At 38.8% G+C, this 20,123-nt stretch overlaps 1 protein-coding gene across 1 annotated transcript in view; it reads right to left on the bottom strand.

Annotated features, from left to right (window-relative positions):
* The window catches only part of LOC125074893 (leucine-rich repeat serine/threonine-protein kinase 1), a 48,030-nt gene that overhangs the window by 16,891 nt on the left and 11,016 nt on the right, over positions 1–20,123 (bottom strand). Inside the window, exons 4-6 of the mRNA XM_047686379.1 lie at positions 1,986–2,145; positions 957–1,122; positions 461–576 (exon numbers count right to left, since the gene is read on the bottom strand). Of these exons, the coding sequence (XP_047542335.1) occupies positions 461–576; positions 957–1,122; positions 1,986–2,145 (442 nt within the window). The remainder of the gene's footprint in view (positions 1–460; positions 577–956; positions 1,123–1,985; positions 2,146–20,123) is intronic.

Below are 20,123 nucleotides of genomic sequence, written 5' to 3'. Positions count from 1 at the left end.
GCCGCCGGCATTCTTGCGACCACTCAACGCAGTCATGATTTATACAATCTTTTTTCAATTTGATTTGTATATCTAAGTGTTTACTAGCACGCAGCGATCCACGCGTGCTGTTTAGGGAAGTGAGGAATATTTTATGTCGTGATAAAGTAATTTTTGAGATAAAGGCCCCTGTGACTGCGACGCGACCCGCGCGGGAGGGTCAGCGCGGTGCTCTTACATCACCGATATTAAATATCACAACGAACTATTAAAACACATTCCAAACTTGAAACCATTTTTTTTTCAGTTAGCGAGAAATAATAAAAAGTCACACAACATTTTTTTTTCTCTAGAAAACCAGCTCCTGAACACGATACGTGCAGGTTGGTCAAAAAATTGTACAAAATAGATTTTGCCAAGAGGGGGGGAACGGTCACGGCTAGAGGTTAACGGCAAAAGCATAAATTCCATCGTCACTCACGTATATGTGTTGAGCAAGTGCTCGGGATAGGGATACTCCAGCAGCAGCGTGACGAGCGAGGGGTGACCGCCGATACAGGCTGCGTGGAGCGGCAGCCACTTCTCCACGGTCTCTTGCTGAGGACAATACAAGCACCACTTAAATCACACATTAGACATACGCGATGCACATACTTATGGATAGATCGTGTCTTTCTGACTGATTTCTGCCGTCTCGGAGACCAGCACGGAATCATATGATGATAGTAAAATTATGTACTGCAAACACGTATATACCGACAAGACCGAAAATTATTCAGGAGCGAGAACTGCAGCTTAAGATGCTTTTCGAGACACTGGAGTGTAAACGGAGCTAATTTTCCAACTTCGGGTTTATACTGAGAAGTCATCTACAGGTAAAACCTATAACAGCTTTTCATTGGCTCGACTCTGAATTCAAATCACGTGGGCTTAAATGCTACCTACTAGAGCAAGAAGTATTGGTATTTGTAGGATACCTGTATCGCTTCTGGGAAGTGATGGAGCAACAGCTGCGCGATGTCCAGATGTCCATGGTAACAGGCGATGTAGAGAGGTCCGTAGCGTGTGACGGGGTGCGCGCGGCCGTCGGCGCCGGCCTCCACCAGCGCCGCAGCGGCCGCGGTCGCTCCCAGCTCGGAAGCGCTACAAACAAACGCCGTAAGCTTTATAATGTCCTGATACTTTGGCTTAAAAATAAATAATACTAATAAGACGGCTGGCAAGAGCTGGATGCGAGTTGCCGAAGAAAGACCACAGTGGCGTGCATTTGGAGAGGCCTGTGTCCAGCAGTGGACGAATGTGGCCTGATGATGATGATGACGATGATGGAGCATGAATACTTTGTTTTAGTTATGTATATTTCGCGCAACAGTCCTTAAAATATATCGAATGTCAAGATAATCCGAGTACGGATATCGGTCTTACCTACCCTGGTACCCGTCTGCTTGCATTTGACCTAAAATCACGACGTTATATCGGCCCCGTGGTTGTCTTTTGTTAGTAACTGAAATTTGTTCCAATTCCGACCACAGAGGCCACGAGCTGATGCTCGTTCATTTATTATATATTGTTAAATCTCCACCGACTAAGCGTACGCGCCTTTGTTTGTCTTAATAAACAATGGCAATTGAAATTTGAAAACATTGAAAATATAAATAAACTACATTATACTCGTATCGCTTGCAATTAAGTTCTCAAGGCTCATTATCGATGTGGTGCTGATCGCTGTGGATGCGACAGCGTTACTTAGGGAACTTCGTGGTTTATTTCTCGCAGCTCCAGGAATTCTTCCAGCAAGGTCATGTTCTGGTACAAATTGCCATTGACACCAATTATTTTAAAAATATATCTAGAATCCAATCGCCGTGGACACTGGCACTAGATATGTACCAAATCCTCTATGTGATCTAAGATGTTTCGCCCCTTTGCATTTAATAACACTCGCGCTTACTATCCAAACTCAAACATAACAATAGAAAGTCTTTGAAGAACAAAATTTAACTCACACATATAAGAGCGTATTCGCGCCCCCGGGAGTGAGGTTGGCCACAATGCCCGCGGCTGATCCAAGTTCCGTCAGTCTGGTCTGGAGCGCCGTCGCATCCCCATGCACCACCAGCTCACGCAGCTGAGCGTGCTGCGACACGCGCTCCCTTTCCAATGCATCTGTGGATCAGAAGTTTCAATTTTAAAAATAAACCCAAAATCATAATCATCTTTATTCAAGTAGGCTCATAAAAGTACTTTTGAATTGTATTATTACAGTGTTGAAATTAATGCAACGTTACCACCGGCTCGGAAAGTAGATTCTACCGAGAAGAACCGGCAAGAAACTCAGTAGTTACACTTCTCGACAATTGTAATTACAGGGTATGTCAGTAAAGTACAATTAAATTTATATATATTTTTTTTTTTTTTAGCATTAGCAGCCCGTAAATGTCCCACTGCTGGGATAAAGGCCTCCTCTCCCTTGAGGAGAAGGTTTGGAGCATATTCCACCACGCTGCTCCAATGCGGGTTGGCAGAATACACATGTGGCAGAATTTCGTTGAAATTAGACACATACAGGTTTCCTCACGATGTTTTCCTTCACCGCCGAGCACGAGATGAATTATAAACACAAATTAAGCACATGAAATTTCAGTGGTGCCTGCCTGGGTTTGAACCCGAAATCATCGGTTAAGATGCACGCGTTCTAACCACTGGGCCATCTCGGCTCAATTTATATATATCCTGCCTGGTAATCAACAAAAACTCCACCCTTTTTTATCTTAATGTATTTTGTATTGAGTAAAATGCCTTATTTATCAATGTTTTTTAAACATGTCTTTTAAATTCTTTTAATAAAGTCATAACCTCAACTAAGCTAGCTCAATAATATGAGTATAACAATCAAAGTACATCCCTTATTCTTGAATTATTTATCTCTCCGCATACGAACCATTTTCGGGCTTTGTGCAAGTTCGTCTGGGTACCAGCCATTCATCATTAATTATTAGCCAGTAATTAGTATTATTGCGTTCCACAGGCACAAGGGACACAACATCTTAGCTCCCAAGGTTGGTGGCGCATCGGAAGGATTGGTTAATATTTCAGACCTCTAACCATCAGGTGGCCCATTTGCCTGTCCTACCTATGACATAAAGAAATAGTAAGATTTTCTTTCATTGCGAAACCAAAACCACCAGTAAGGAATATAATTACGATAGTTATAACTTAAAACATGATGATGTTTTAAGTTACGGCCGCTACCGAACTCAGTCAAGCTTTACTTTCTTTAAATTACAGACTTTCACTTAAATGTTTTATAGTGAATACAATACTCGCTATTTGTTTCACCGAATCTACTTTTACCACCTGTGGGGGGGGGGGCGATCTGCAAGCTCGTCTGGGTTCCCACCCATTAAATATTCAAACGCTATTGTTCTGGTTTGAATAGTGATTAATTCAGTTTAAATACAGTCATTTGCTTTTTACTTCCCATTGTTGGTACTGCATTGGCGATGTATGGAATGGTTCAAATCAAATCAAAATATACTTTATCCAAATAGACTATGGTAGGTAAAGCTACCGGTTCGAAATAAAATTAATTAAACTGTTTTTTAACATTTGAAATACATGGGTATGTTAATTAAATACAATTATATATATCCTGTCTAAAAGTAATTAGCTCCACGCTTTTTTGTCATCTACATAATCTTGTGTTGAATAATATGCTTGTCTTATTCGTGTTCTTTTCATAAATTATTTGAATATATGAATCAACAAAATTAAAATATCTGCGAAATATTTTATAACAGTTTCAATGTCAACAGTCAATGGTGACAACCTACCATCTGATGACCAGTTTAACAGTCCGCCTGTCAATCCAAATGTAAGTAAAAAATACGAAAAAGACCTTTAACTTCTTATGTACCAATCGTTAAATAATAAGGTCTTGAATGTATCGAATGTCTTCCAATGTTAAATGTAGTTAGATAATTCTGCACAGACTTCCGTCGATTCGCATTATCAAGGAGTTAAATGGACTGAAGGTCAGTCTTGGACCAACACGGAAACGTGACTTGGGCGATTGTCAACTGACACACTGACACACATCATAAAAAGGAGTTTGTTCACATAAGGGTTTATACATTTACTTTAAAGTTAATAATTAAAAAAGACGTTTTACCGATTCATAAATTCGAATCATTTGTATTTTTTAATGTTGAATAAGAGTAACTACTGAGTTTCTCACTGGTTCTTCTCGGTAAAATCTATATTCAACCGGTGATAGCTTCACTTAATATATTTTGTTAAATGACGATTCAAAAGATCTTTTGCTTTATCCGTATGCATAACTAGCATGCTAGCTGTGCTGTATTGTCGTGCTAGCTATAAGCATGCTAGTTTAAGGCGATCAATTGGAATATACTCGTAATGAGCATGCGATATACCAATTGTCGTGATCAGTTGAATGCTTTACTACACAGCAGTGAATATGGTCTAGCAGCTGATCTTACACGGGTCAACGAGTATAAAATAATATTAAACAACCAAAGTTCGAAAACAAAATGGTTCAATTTTTGCAGGCACGAATAAAGTTTGTCATTTTGTAAAACATATTTAAGTTACCTTAAATGTGAAAATAGTAAATTTTTCGTCACTTTTCAGTTTTGTGTGATAATTTAAGCGTTTTAAAGATTTATTTTTATCTTCCACTCGGAGATCGTTAAAGGTCAATCCGACTGATAAAATCTTTACGACACCAAATATCAATATGAGTAATGCAAAATTTTAACGTATAGATTTCGGCAGGCCCGTCTGCGTGGTATTTCACCAACCCTCGCTATTTATTCTACTGCTAGAGAGCAAAAATTTCTTTGCTGTATTTTAGCCCTTTGAGTACCCCAAAACAGGTCAGGAGTCAGGGTCAGACATTTCAGGAAAAAGGGGCATAACTCTTTGGATATCATAGGTAAACGATTTGAAGGTGTAAGGAATAGATTATATTCCTTCAAACATATCTATGGACGTAGGAGAGCATTTACCATCTAACTTCCTACAATACATTAAAAAGACCCTTTCTACAAAACTGGTCAATACTTTCACCAAGCTCATTGACCTAGCAATTAAGGGACGTAATAACTCCAGCACCTTTGTGCCACTACCCACCTGCTTGCCACGGATCCTTGACGTCATCTATGAAGTACTGCGCAGCATCGTAAGCATCGTCCATTTTATCGCAGTTGTCTTGAGGCTTGCTCCGGGTCGGCGAATTTGTTGGCGGAACTATGATGTGATTGGATGAGCGTAACCGACGTAACATTTTGAATGACCAATAGAAATTTGCGATCCACACTTATGATTGGTTATTTTAAACTTTTGATATTATTACTGATTATATTTTGAACACTTTTTTTTAAGCCATTTTTTAGTTTCACTTAGTTATTTTGAACTCTAATTAAAATTTTTTTTTTTATTTATTTTATGTTATTGAGTATAAACTCTGTTAACTTTTGTATTTTTGCAACTGGAAAAATAAATCGATGTTTGTTTTTTATGTACTTTAAGTTGGGAATATTTACATCATTAAGTTTAAGTAAATAGTTAATTAATAGTTCGTGTTACTTTCAATTTTATTAAAGTTTTACGAGTAATTGTAAGTACGACGAATTAAAATCAATCATAATTTAATTCTAGAATCGTCTCCAACGGCAGGAGGAGCAAAGGTTAATGAAGGAGGACAAATAAACAATTTAGACCTTGAACCAATATGACATCATCGGACGATTTTTAGATAATCTGTCGCATTTGTTATGGATTCTTGAAAAATTCTTATCAGAACATTGGAATTATATTTAAAGTGGATATAGTTGAGATAAACATTGTTTTCAAATCGCATAAATGTAAATTTATGGTTTGGTAATTTGTACTACCCCTGCCATTGGATATTATAATTCAATCGACCATTTACTGAACCTTTAAAATGAATACCGAGTACCGACGGACACACATTAATCAAAAATTAAGTTATATGCCTGAAAAACATTATGAAACTCTTCAAGGACGCAACCGACAGTTCAATTTATAGGTATGCCACCGTGGCCACCTAAGCTGCCCTTTTCTGTTACTACACCACTAAGGTGACGTCACTTCCTCGACCACGTCACTCAGCTTCGGCTATATTATAAAAAAGTGTATGTTCGCTGATTACTAGAGCTGTTTTATACAAAACCTGGCTTTCATAGATAGGGGATAAGTATCGATGGTCTCATACAGCTATCTCATTTAAACTTATTTAGTACCGATATCATTGATTTATTTCTTATTGCTATATTTTCTAACTTATAACATTCTAAGTTACAACGTCCTGCGTTTAATACGTTATTGGTTTTTTTTTAAATCACGTTTGGTGGTAGGGTTTTTGCAGGCGTATCTGGGTAAGTACCTTCCATCACATCACAAGTTTAGTTTGATGTAAGGGATGGTTAATATTTCTGGATTCGGCATCTAAAATTCAGTTACTTAATTTCCATGTAAAGCGGTGAGGCTACCGTCAGATCATCTCAGAGTCTTAACGATGATGCTTCCAGATTGTTCGTAGTTCAATCGTGGACGGTGTCACGTCACCAGCAGCTAAATATACTCCAGATATAAATCCGTGCTAGTATTAGACTGATACACTTACGCCTTGTCTTGTAAGGAAGACCTACAACACGTGTCCAATTAGCCTTTTAAAATAAAAATATTCCTTTATTGTCTTTGTGTATAATATAACATAAAAGTTTAACTATACATGTTTCGTTTTAGGATTCCGTACCCAAAGGGTAAAACGAGACCCTATAACTAAGACTTCGCGTGTTCGTCTGTCCGTCACCAGGCTATATCTCATGAACCGTGATAGTTAGACACTTGAAAATTTTCCGGATGATATATTTCTGTTGCCGCTACAACAAATACTAAAAACAAAGTAAAATAAATATATAAGTGGGGCTCCTATACAACAGAAATGATCTTTTTGTCGTTTTTTAACTTTATTATAAAGCCAGCAGAGTCGAGATGACTTAAAGGGAAGACCATGCAAGTTTTAGCGCTACCACACGTAGCACGTTTCGATACCGTGTCGCCGTGACGTGTCACGGTGCGCAATGCGACGCCGTTTGTACTATGCGGTATGCCGCGTCAATTGCCGCAGTCACGTCTCGTGACACGTCAAGACTAAGAGCAAACTCAGTGATAATTATCTGAGTTTAGTACCAAACGAGACAACTATCACCTATTTTTCAAGTAATAAGTAATCTTTATAATAAATCCCGTACTTGTAAAAAGGAACCATGGTGGAATTAACTTCGAACTGTATGAGGAGAGGAAGCCGTTCGGGATGCTCAACATCGTTGCCGATTGTGAGATGATTCATTTACTTGGAATGAGTCTCGCATTGAATTTGCAACTCAGTGAGGCTTACCGGGAAATAGAACTCATAAATTTCGGCTAATACTCAAAATACTCGTGGACCTGGTGAATTTTTATCAGACCTGGTGATAAAAATTCGCATCAGAAGCAAATATAATTACGAAATATTTATAAAACATTCTTTAAGATTTTTTCCCACGCGTAATAATAAGCTGAGATCCCGTTTGACAAAGCATCCGTCACTTCCGGTCTATCGTTCTGTATTACCATTCAAATGTAGTCACAATGACCTCTACAGACATACTGAATTACAATTCTTTAAATCAAGATCGAAATTCAAACTAAATATTGATACACTAGCGTCTCACCCCGGCTTCGCTATTAATTTTCTATTATTAATAAATAAACTGTTATGATATAAATATTCTGCATATAGCATATCATTTAGAAATAGATAGCACTTAAAAATGTAGTTTTTTACATACAAACACACAAATTTGATCTATTTATAATATTAGTATAGATAATGTCTTCCTCACCGATCACAGGAGAGACCAGCCGACTGCGAAGGACATATTTGAGTGCACCAGAATATACACAAACACAGGTGCGCTCTCTTTTTTTATGATATCGGTAGCCGAACGAGCAAATGGTAAGTGGTCACCACTGCCCATAGACAATAGCGTTGCAAGAAATATTAACCATTCCTTACATCACCAATGCGCCACCGACCTCAGGAACTAAGATGCTACGTCCCTTGTGCCTGTAGTTACACTGGCTCACTCACCCTTCAAAAAAAAAACACAACAATACTGAGTACTGCTATTTGGCGGTAGAATATCTGATGAGTGGGTGGTACCTACTCAGACGGGCTTTCACAAAGCCCTACCCTACCAAGTAAATCTCTATTCCCTCACCCTCATAATCTGATGGGCTGGCAAATCCGACACGACCAAAAGGAGTTTTATACTTAGGACCAATGACTTTCCGTGTATTCCGAGGGAAGGGAGTGCGCACTTCGAACTTCCAGACTCCGAGCTGTTACTGAATAATTTTCGCCAAAAACCCCAATATTTCCATTTCGGACTCACCTGGATTTGAACCCAGGACCTGACGATCTGTGGCCTTATATCTAGTCACTAGACCAACGAAAATATATCTATAAAAGAAAAGCTTAACCGAATACGATTACAAAATCAAATAAGAATAATCTACTATATAAAGTACTTATATGATCAAAAGCGCTCAGTTACGTAATATGTGACATGTCGCAGCGCATAACCGATATACCGAGGTGTTACCTAATTGCGTAATGATAAGCTTAACCTGAAGACAGTTTTCACGAGGACAATGGCAGGTGTTAGGTACCCTATATTCCCCAGGCCCAATGTAATCATGAATCAAATCAAATTAAATCAAAATCAATTTATTCAAGTAAACTTCACAATGAAGCGTTCTTGAATCGTCGATATTTAAATACTACTACCGTTTGGGAAAGCAGCCTCCAGCGAGAAGAAACGGCAAGAAACTCGCATAGTTGCTCTTTTCAAATAAACAGATTTACAATGATGTTTTTTACAATAATTACTGTCCTGTGATGGAGCCCGAACCTAAATCCTGGCTTTTTTTTCTAAAAAATATTATTTTAATGAATAATAAGATTCATTTATTAATTTAGTCTTAATAAACTTTTTATATTTACTGCATGGTAAACTAGGTAGGTATTACATTTCCCGGTATCTTATTATATATGCGTATACCATTGCCCAAAAACGGAAAGTAGGGGTTTCAAGTTTATTCTTATTCCCTGAGAGTGTGTATGGTAAAGTTCACGATGATCGGTTGAGAAATGAAGAGTCGTAAGCATAACGAATAGACACAGCGAGTATTTTATTAGTAAGGATTCCACGACGCGTCGAGGTAATTAGGGAAACCACAACGCGCTCGGAAGCCTCGTCGCGACCGCAATACGGTGACCACTACTGGGGCTGTAGCTTGGCAACGACGCACTGCTACCGTAATCAACAACCAACAAGTACCTTATTCATAAATACTATTGCAAACATTTTTGAATCGTTATTTCGAAAATGAAATCAAAGCTTTCTTTATTCAAGTAGACTCATAAAAGCACCTTTGACCAGCTACCACCCGTTCGGAATGTAGATTCTACCGAGAATGACCGGCAAGAAACTCAATAGTTACTCGTTTCAATCATTCAAAGTACAGAGTATGTCAGTAAAGTACATACAATTAAATGTATTTATATAATTACAAGTTAAATTTATTTTAAATCTGTCACCGATTCGAAAAGTACATTCTAGCGAGTTTAACCGACAAGCAACTCAGTAGATATTCTCTTTGAGAAAAAGAACCGAAATGGCCCAGTGGATAGAACGCGTTCATTTTAACCGATGATCGCGGGTTCACCCACGCAAACGACACTGATTTTTCATGTGCTTAATTTGTGTTTATAATTCATCAACATCATCGTGAGAAAACCTGCATGCGTCTAAATTCAATTAAACTCTGACACGTGTGTATCCATCAACCCGCATCGGAGCAGCGTGGTGTTTCCTTAAAGGGAGAGGAGGCTATAGCCCAGTGGGACAATTACAGGCTAGAAAATACTGATTAAATTTACAAAACAGCAAACAGGTATTATTGTAGAAGCGAATACCTTTCCCGCAAAGGTGTCTACGAGTGGCGTATGTATTTCTTTATGTACACGCTATTGCACAACAAATTGAAATTGCACGACAGGTGAACTTCACGTCGTTATCGGGCAGCCGACCTCAAAGCATACGAGACTCGCGCTGTGGAAAATCTTTTACTGCGGTACTATTTATGAAATGTTGTTTTTTACGATTACTGAACAGTTTCGATATTTTCATTTAGTTTAATTCCAAAAGTTTGCATAGTTATCAAAAATATTAAATCGAATGTAATCATGAACTTTGATGCAGTTTAAGAGTCTGTCAGTGTATTTGATACATTTATATATATACTAAACCAATAAAGTAAAACCTAAGATTTACCGACATGAGTTGGTAAATGTATGTATTTATTATAAAGGGACGACTATTTCGGACTTTTTTAAAATTTTATTTTCTTTCCAACCTAACCTAACCTAACATGTAAATCCTAAGATCTACCAAGTGAATGATGGTAAAAGTTCGAATCCCAAAGTTTTATGGACATTTACCATTCATAATCGGTAAATCTTAGGTTTTACGGGAAAATCTTAAGATTTACCGCAGTTCGAGCTTTTACAGTAACATATATATAACTTATACCAGGAGATGCGACGCGTTTCGTATGGCAGCTGCACTTTGCAGTTGCACTCGTTTTCAAGTCGTTTACGTGATAAGCGTTAGAGAATTTATAATTTAATTAAAAATCAAATGTTATATTCTACAGTATTATACGGTTCACAATATTTCGAAAGATTACAATCTCACGAGATAAATTAAAACCTAACAGTAAGTTAGGTATGTGTCAATATACACCACGCATTTACCTTCACGCCTTTAATTGAACTTACCACCGTAAAGAGACCATTTATAAAATACAGCATTCCTAATGAAGGCATTTTCTTGTCCAAACGTTAACGCGGTGATATAATCTCGAGCAACTAATTCGTGTCACTCCCGGCCGACGCAACGCGAAACTCGTTTGTACTGCGTTGGCTATAAATACCTACGAATCTTATAACGAAACGCAAAACACTATTATCCAGAACGTCGGTGAATCTCTTAAGGCATCGCGTACTTTTTGTTAACGCGCTTTATAAAAACGTTAAAAGGTCGCACCGGATTATACTTTTTCTATCCGTCAATGCGACCTCGTCTGGTAATTATACCGTAATCAAACGTGGCTCAGTGATGAGCACCGAGTCTGAACCGAATACGAACGAAAATTCCACCGATATTTTTTTTTTCCCAATTCATAAATTCAAATCATTTTATAACAAAATACAAGATTATATACGTCAAAAATACTAAAACTAATATGTTAACTTTCAGGCAGGATATATCACATATAATATGCTGTTTGACTGGTTTTTTTTCATTTTATATTATTTAGTAGAGGTTACGGAACCCAGTAAAAGTTGTTTTCAATTCTAGTATATATTTGCTGAAAAATATCTAATTAAAAATTCCATATTTAAATAGCGCGCGAAAACGCTACTCTGACAATATGTCGCTGCAATGGGGTCGGTGACGTCACTTGCCTGTATTGTAATCTGTGGCACATATAATCCATATACAGTAGGCAAACGAGGTCAACAAGCAAGTGATGTCATCATAAGCCCGACCAATCAGGATCGTTTTGTCTCACGTAACAAAACTTTTAAAATAATACATTTTGATTTATGGATTTTTTCAACATTCATTAATAAGTAACCATTTTTAAGCTTATAATATATACTGATTACAATAATTGACACTTTATTTTTCGCATTGTCAAATAGCCTATTGTACTAACATAACTTTTTATTTTAAATTTTGGAAAAGAGTAACAACAGAGTTTCTTGCCGGTTCTTATCAGCTGGATCTAAACTCCGAACCGGCGGTAGCTTCACTTAATATAGTTCTGTTAAATGACGATTCAAAAGTGCTCGTAAAAGCCTACTCGAATAAAGTACATTTTGATTTCGATTTAGACGGATAGCGAGTAATATCAAATGAATCTGGATCATCTCGATTTCCACGATACAAATTAATGATTTTATAAAAGACGATCGAGCAATTCAACCACAAAATCTGATATATATTACAATGTTACAGATGAGATCGTTTCGCGTAACGCGATCGCGAGGGCACGTGCCCTATATGTATAGTCATGAGAAATTACTGACTAAAAGCCGCTGAGCTATTGAACTCGCTCGAAACTCACTGCGGAACTCGGAAATGCATGCTTGTAAATCGGGAGGAGCGTGAACAGTGAATCTTCTCAAGTGACCATGGAATATTCACGTAAGCAATCTCCAAGCGATGTGTACTTGAAGTTATGTTGCAATATATGATATAATATGTAATTGTATACAATAATATATCTATATTAATTGTTCCTTATTTTTAAATAGCTGGCAGCGATTAATCAAATATTTTTTAGCATTAGCATTAGCAGCCCGTAAATGTCCCACTGCTGGGATAAAGGCCTCCTCTCCCTTTGAGGAGTAGGTTTGGAACATATTCCACCACGCTGTTCCAATGCGGGTTGGCGGAATACACATGTGGCAGAATATCGTTGAAATTAGACACATGCAGGTTTCCTCACGATGTTTTCCTTCACCGCCGAGCACGAGATGAATTATAAACACAAGTTAAGCACATGAAATTTCAGTGGTGCCTGCCTGGGTTTGAACCCGAAATCATCGGTTAAGATGCACGCGTTCTAGCCACTGGGCCATCTCGGCTCAATCAAATATGACAATGTATAAATAGTAATTAATTGTCAACCGTTAAACGTTGATATTCTCCTGAGCGATTTCAGACACGGCGATCATTCTTAACAGATACGGGACAATTACGAGGGCATTTTATAGAACATAAGTGTGTCCGCAAAAACAAGAACCCTCTCTACTCCCTCACACTCATTACAAAGACGGTAAAGACCTCCGGCTTTATGTGCTCTCCGAGGCACGAGATTGTAAGCAATACCGACTTCATACTCCGGACTTCTTGACAGAAAAATTCAAGGAACACATCATTCCTCGCCTTAACAATAGATGGTAAACAATGAGTGCGCGAGTAGACTGAGCTCTTAGAATTAGATTGTTGACCGATGCGTATGACCTCTACAGCGTAATGTCCTACGGCACTCTGCCCTGGGGGGTGATGCAGCCGTAACATGAGCTTTGAAGTATCGCTGAGTAGTTTACACATTTAAATATGACTATTGCTTCTCAGTACATATTTGTGGTGATGGTTTTCCTAGTTTTAGGGGTGAATCGTCAGTCGTTCGAAAGCAGCCAATGTCCATCCTTGAAGTTTAAACTTCCTTCATATCGAATTTCGTCAAATTCGGTTCAGTGACTCGACCGAAAAAGATTGACAGGCAGACAGACAGAGTTACTTTCGCATTTATAATATTGATAAAAAGTAAATTACCTTATTAAGATTTACTTTCATCAATCGAGACACGGATTACATATATAATTATACAAGTTTAACGCAACCGGAAATGTTATTTAATATACGAGTGTAACGCTAAAAAAACATTGCGCTGGGAGTCGCCTCAAGGAAACAATCGTCGCGTTGTTTCGGCAACATTCTCTTCCGGTGGAAGAGATTCGCCATCGATGGAGTCGAAAACAAACTTACAAATGGTTATTTCACGAGTAAATGGCTCGGGATGTGACAGCGACGTCACGGTACAACGCCTCGTCGATGTTGTTGAAGTGTATATTTCCTTGTGTTGTCGCCACTGTGACGTCGTAGCTGTCAATATCTACCGGTTTGGTGTGGCGAACAGAACAGACGTTGAAAAAGAAATATATTTTCTTGGAAAATTATATACATAGAAACCTATAAGATAGTGTAGGTAAAGTAATATCCTATCAACGTCACACAGCTGAGCGGAGACCTCCCTTTTGAGCAGAAGGAAGTTTATCCCACCATACTGCTAGATTCTCATCCATCACACAGAGGTTTCTTCACGACTTTTTTCGTTCACCTCTGAGCGCGAGATGAATTATAAGCACAAATTACGCACATTAAGATTCAGTAGTGCACACGTTCTAACCACTAGGCTCCTATTCTACTGCAATGTACCCTTCGATGACCACTCTCACCAAAGATAACAATCGCAACGCGTCTGTGTTCAACGTCCAAAGAGAAAACCTGTACCGAGAGGTTTTTTCAAAAATCATTTTTATAATTAATAAATCTCGTTAAACGAGTTTCGGTGATTAATTAAATTCTCAGCGTAAGAACATACAACATAACGCTACGTCCATATCGGACTTAAGTTCGACTTTGTGAAAGTTCCGCGTCTATCGGACCGGCGCGGCGTCCTATTCGATATCCACCCAAAAAACACGGACTAATTTGTACCACGAGTCTAATTACGATTTATGTGATGAAGTATTGCCAATTTACTGTCCCGAAATCGGAGATTAACGACGAACAAGGATTAATTCATTTATTAATACTAGATGGTAAGGCTCTGTGCAAACCTGTCCGTGTAGTTACCACACATCAAACATTCTACCAGCCATAACCATGCCAATAAGCAGCATTAGACTATTTCTGCATACATTTTTATTTTTATCATATTCCATTATTCATTTTGCACTGCGTAAAGTACCCTATTGGTTCCCAAGGTTGGTGGGATGACTTTCCATCAGCCCCATTTGCCAGGCTACCTACCTATTATTATTTATATATTAAATATATATTGGACAACATCACATACATTACTCTGATCCCAAAGTAAGTAGCTAAAGAACTTGTGATATGGAAAATAGAAGTAACGACGGCACCATAAACACCCAGACCCAAGACAACATAAAAAATTAATGAACTTTATCTACACCGACTCGGCCGGGAATCGAACCCGAGAGCTCAGAGTAGCGTGCCCCTGAAAACCGGTGTACACACTACTCGACCACGGAGGTCGTCAAAATTAAAAAAAACCTTTTATAAATGTAAAAAAGATCATTATTATATCGGAACTGCGACACTGCTTGAGTTTGATATTGTCCAAAAACGTATCTCTAAAATAAAATTCGCAATGAGGAGCAGCTCGCTACTTTTATGTCAATTTAGAGCATTCTTCAAACATTTATATATTTTGCATAATTACTATTCTCTAAATTACATGAATTTGAAAGTATATGTTCAGGACTGCTGAGATTATTGGTTACAAGACGAGCGTCTTAACCTGGACAGCACAGGAATGCACTGAGGCATGGTGGAACCTTATTCACGTATAGAGGCCTTCGACCGGTAATAGACTGTTACTTGATATAACTCGAGGAAACTTTAAACACAAAAAAAACAAAGCAGACTAGAGTTGTCGCACGGGACGAGAGGACGTTCAAGTTAGGACGACTGATAACGCCACGTCGTAAACAAAACGTCAAACCGGTATAAAGCCGAGTGCACACTATACACATATTGAGAAAGATAGAGAGTAGTTTACACAGATCTATAATGACACAATCTGTGTACTTATGCATCTGTCACCTTGAGTGAGTGAGTGAGTGTCAATTGTGAAGTGTGTGTGGATAGAGAGCTGATATTTAAATATAATATCGATTTAACGTAGTTTGTAAATCGACCTTATATCGGAACATTATATGGACAATTATTTAATTAAGACGCAGAAATTCGAAGTATAAATGGTCGACGGATTTTTTCATGAGGACATGGATCCTGCACTGTATAATCTTTATAAGACATTAACAGCCGGTCGTTTTTGAGTTACGACTAACGACCCGTTAAAGTCGTTCTTGTAAGTCTTTACGAGATAGACATGCGACTTAAATAAATACGCGCGTTTTATTTACCGGGACGATTCTGATATTGTACGCATTGCAAATAATAATACATCACACTGTACGATCGTAGTATTGTTCAATTGTTTTAATTCATTTGTCAATATACCGACGAATATATTTAATCAATAAATAAACGAAGTCCTCAATGTGCATACAGACTTACACTTCGAGTCAAGTTCAAGGTTCTGGCAACGCTAACCGGCACTCAAAGGTCTCGAAGATTCTTACTAAATTGCATAAATTATACAAAACTATTTATATCCGCGCGACAACTCCCCGTGAACAGAGAATGCCTAGACGTACTTCAACGTCAAAATCTTCATACAACGCCGAAGCGTTACTTACTTACTGTAAAAAATCTATCGCCGATAAGACGAACCACTCGAGAAGAACTGGCGAACAGAATACGGCAGGTTTTCTTTGCTATGCGATTTCTGATGACCAGATCAGATTTAAATGGTAAATAATTAATCAGTAGTTCCATAAACAATAGCTCCAGTAGAATCCGCCTACAGTGACCAACCGTTTATAATGACGTAATTACACTATGAATTTTGGTTTTCTGAGCCGAGATGGCCCAGTGGTTAGAACGCGTGCATCTTAACCGATGATTTCGGGTTCAAACCCAGGCAGGCAGCGCTGAATTTTCACGTGCTTAATTTGTGTTTATAATTCATCTCGTGCTCGGCGGTGAAAGAAAACATCGTGAGGAAACCTGCATGTGTCTAATTTCACCGAAATTCTGCCACATGTATATTCTACCGACCCGCATTGGAGCAGCGTGGTGGAATATGCTCAAAACCTTCTCCTAAAAGGGAGAGGAGGCCTTAGCCCAGTAGTGGGAAATTTACAGGCTGCTAATAGTAGTAGTAGTTTGGTTTTCATATAAAATTCTTTGTAAAAACGTCGGATATAATGACATCCCTTATAGTGGCAGTTCGCTTATTATGACCCATTTTTAATAAATGATATCCGGTTATAATGACCGACATGATACTTTACACCTTCGGCAATGTTCGTTGGTTCCCGGCGACGTTCGGCACCCGGCTCGTTTTTGTTTTTAATCTGAGTAAGTTATTGACACTCGAAGGCCACGCATCACATACGGGGAAAAGAAATCGAGGAAGAACCATTACCTACCGCAAAAGAGGCATTAAAGGCTGCAGATTTGCTTATAGCAATATTGAAAATGATAATTTGACCACGGCTGTATCTTCTGTCCGTCTGTCTCCCTGCAAAATCGACTTTCAGAACAGGTGGTAGCTTTAAATTTAATTATACTGTGATATGATGATTCAAAAGCCAAAGCAAAGCTTTTATGAGCCTACTCGAATAAAGAATATTTTTATTTTGATTTGATAAAAAACAATCAATCAAAAGTGTTAATTTTGACGGGTTCTCAGACTTTTTGATAAATATTTCAATTGTAACAGCTGTTCCTCAGTGGTAGAGCATGCACTGACCTATCTGGGTACCAACTCCTCCCTGGTTTTCTTACTAGCAAACTACAATATTATATTAAATTCTAGTTTGAATGGTGAGTTAAGCTTGTTTAAATACAGTCACAAGGGACGTCACAACTCAGATCACGGGATCTATCCATAACTAGATGGCAGGCGCATTGATGGTAAGTGATACAGCATCAGAACATTCTAAATTAATAATTCCTTACATCTCCAATGCGCCACCAACCTTGGGAACTAAGATGTTATCCTTGTGCCTGTACACTGGCATTCAGCCTTCAAACCGGCACACAACAGCACTGCTGATTGGCGGTTGAATATCTGATGAGTGGGTGGTACCTACCCAGACAGGCTAGCACAAAGCTCTATCACTAAGTAAAAATTAGAGCAGTGTGACAAATTTGTCACTAATCAAGCACATTTTTTAAAACCTGCGTGGGAGTCACGCCCACCTGTCGGCCCTTAAACCGTGTAAATGTGAAGGCAACAACCTTCAAAGTTTCAAGGAAAACGATATGTTAAGATAGAGAATATAAAGTTACAACTAAATTACTTTTGACAACGATTTCGATCTAAGACAATGCAACGCTTTGTCGGCCAAAGCACTCCCTTTTTTTATCTCGCTGGAAAAACAAGTCAGACGTTACCCCCAAGTGGAAGTAGGGAAGTTTGTGGGACTCGCCGATGCCCTGGACGCCGAGTGCGCCTCGGTACACCGGAATACCCACTAAAAAACCAGCGGTAGCCTCTCCGTCTCTCCGACGGGCGCTACAAGATCGCTTATATCGCCCACGACACATGTTTCTCTGAAGCGTACGTTCAGGCAAATTGAATCAGTTTTTATGATTAAAGGCTCTTTCCAATTATCTTTTGGTTGATAGTGTTTCGTTAAACATATGCTTCGTGTAATTTCATATAAAACCGTTACGCACAAATCCGATTACCGACACGCGACACGCGTACGGCTTTACCGAGCCGGGACCGACACATGGGGCACGGCGTGACAGTTACCTCACCTTGAGACGTCTTCGCATACGCACAAACTGACAGTTCAAACGTAAAGTGCGCCCCGCGGGTTTATACGAGTTTTTGAACATTAAGTTACTATTTTTCAAATTAACTGAAAACTCTTTTTCAGTCGACTGATTTTATTATTAAAATAAATCTTAACACTTGTCGGAATTGAGATGATTTTTTGTTTAAGAATTATCTATTGTGAGGGAGGATCTCTAGAGCGGAGACCGGCCCAGGTCACGTGGTAGACCAATGTGGTACAAAGCTCCTCTCCGAGAGTCCTTGGCTTCTCAGACATTTAGAATAGTATGTTGCCGAGTTGACCCAGTGGTTAGAACACGTACGCCTTAACCGATGATTGCGGATTCACCCTGGCAAGCACCAACGAAATGTGCTTAAATTTTCATGTGCTTAATTTGTGTTTATAATTCATGTCGCGTTCGGTGAAGGAATATATCGTTAGGAAGTCTCCACCTCTAATTTCAATGAACTTCTGTCACACGTGTGTCGACCGATCCGCACTAGAGCAGCGTGGTGGATTTAGCCGAGCCTACTCAAAGGGAGAGTAGACCCAGCCCAGCAAATGTCAAATGCCTCACACGTTTACTGTTATTGTACAGCAGTTATACATAGACACGAGTATTCATACAAACATATATCGGCTTTTCGCTGCAAAGGACGTGTGAAGGAGAAAAAATATCGAGTGCTTACAAATCAATACGCTGACGACGTAATTACTAGAACATGTCTAAAGCCGCTTTCGCTTTTCATATCTGATCGCCCGTTTGAGATGTGAACGCGGAATTATGTATATGGTCCGATTGTTTATTCGATGTCAGAGACTACCGGTTGAATCTCAAAAACCTTTTCATCGCTCACTTAGGTTATAGAGACACATTACAAACATTTACAACAACCTCTGTGGTCGAGTAGTGAGTACATCGGTTTTCATGGGTACGCCACTCCGAGGTCCCCGGTTCGATTGCCGGCAAAATCGATATAGAAAAAGTTCATTAGTTTTCTATGTTGTCTCGGGTCTGGGTGTTTGTGGTACCGTCGTTACTTCTGATTTTCCATAACACAAGTGCTTTAGCTACTTACATTGGGATCAGAGTTATGTATGTGATGTTGTCCAATATTTATTTTATTTATTTATTTAGTTCTGTCTTAACCTTAATCTGCGGAACCAGCTTTCGCCGGCGGTTTTTCCGAACCGAAACGACTTCAAGAAAAGATCGTACTCCTTCCTTAAAGGCCGGCAACGCACCTGCAAGCTTCCCGGTGTTGCAGATTTCCATGGGCGGTGGTAGTCACTTTCCATCAGGTGAGCGTCCTGCTCGTTTGCCAACTATGACATAAAAAACCCAGTGCGCAGTGCGAAACCTAGGTGCCAAAACTTGCTCATGATGGTCAAGTCTGTACTCTATTCCAACAAAAGCCAAATAAACAACATTTGATGTCGAATTAACGCGATGTTATTCATGTCATGTCATTGATATTCACTGTGGATTTGAAAAAAACATGGCGTTTTGAACGTCGACGAAACTGTTATCGGTATTTTGGAAATAAAATTAAAGTGGATGGTAATGGATGCGTAAATCTAAAGTTTGTTTATCTTTATTCCTTCTTCGATTGGAATACATTATACCATTACAATATTTTTGGAAGGGAGGTCAAGTCGCCTGATCCCTGCTTGCACTATTTGCATTCGTGAATGACGCGCGGATCGATAGTTTTTCCATTGGCAACGTGAACAATAAAATATG

The sequence above is a fragment of the Vanessa atalanta genome, chromosome 28 (genome assembly GCF_905147765.1).
Source record: "Vanessa atalanta chromosome 28, ilVanAtal1.2, whole genome shotgun sequence".
NCBI lineage: Eukaryota > Metazoa > Arthropoda > Insecta > Lepidoptera > Nymphalidae > Vanessa > Vanessa atalanta.
Note: the sequence above shows the minus strand (reverse complement) of the source record. Positions and strands in the feature narration are given on the sequence as shown.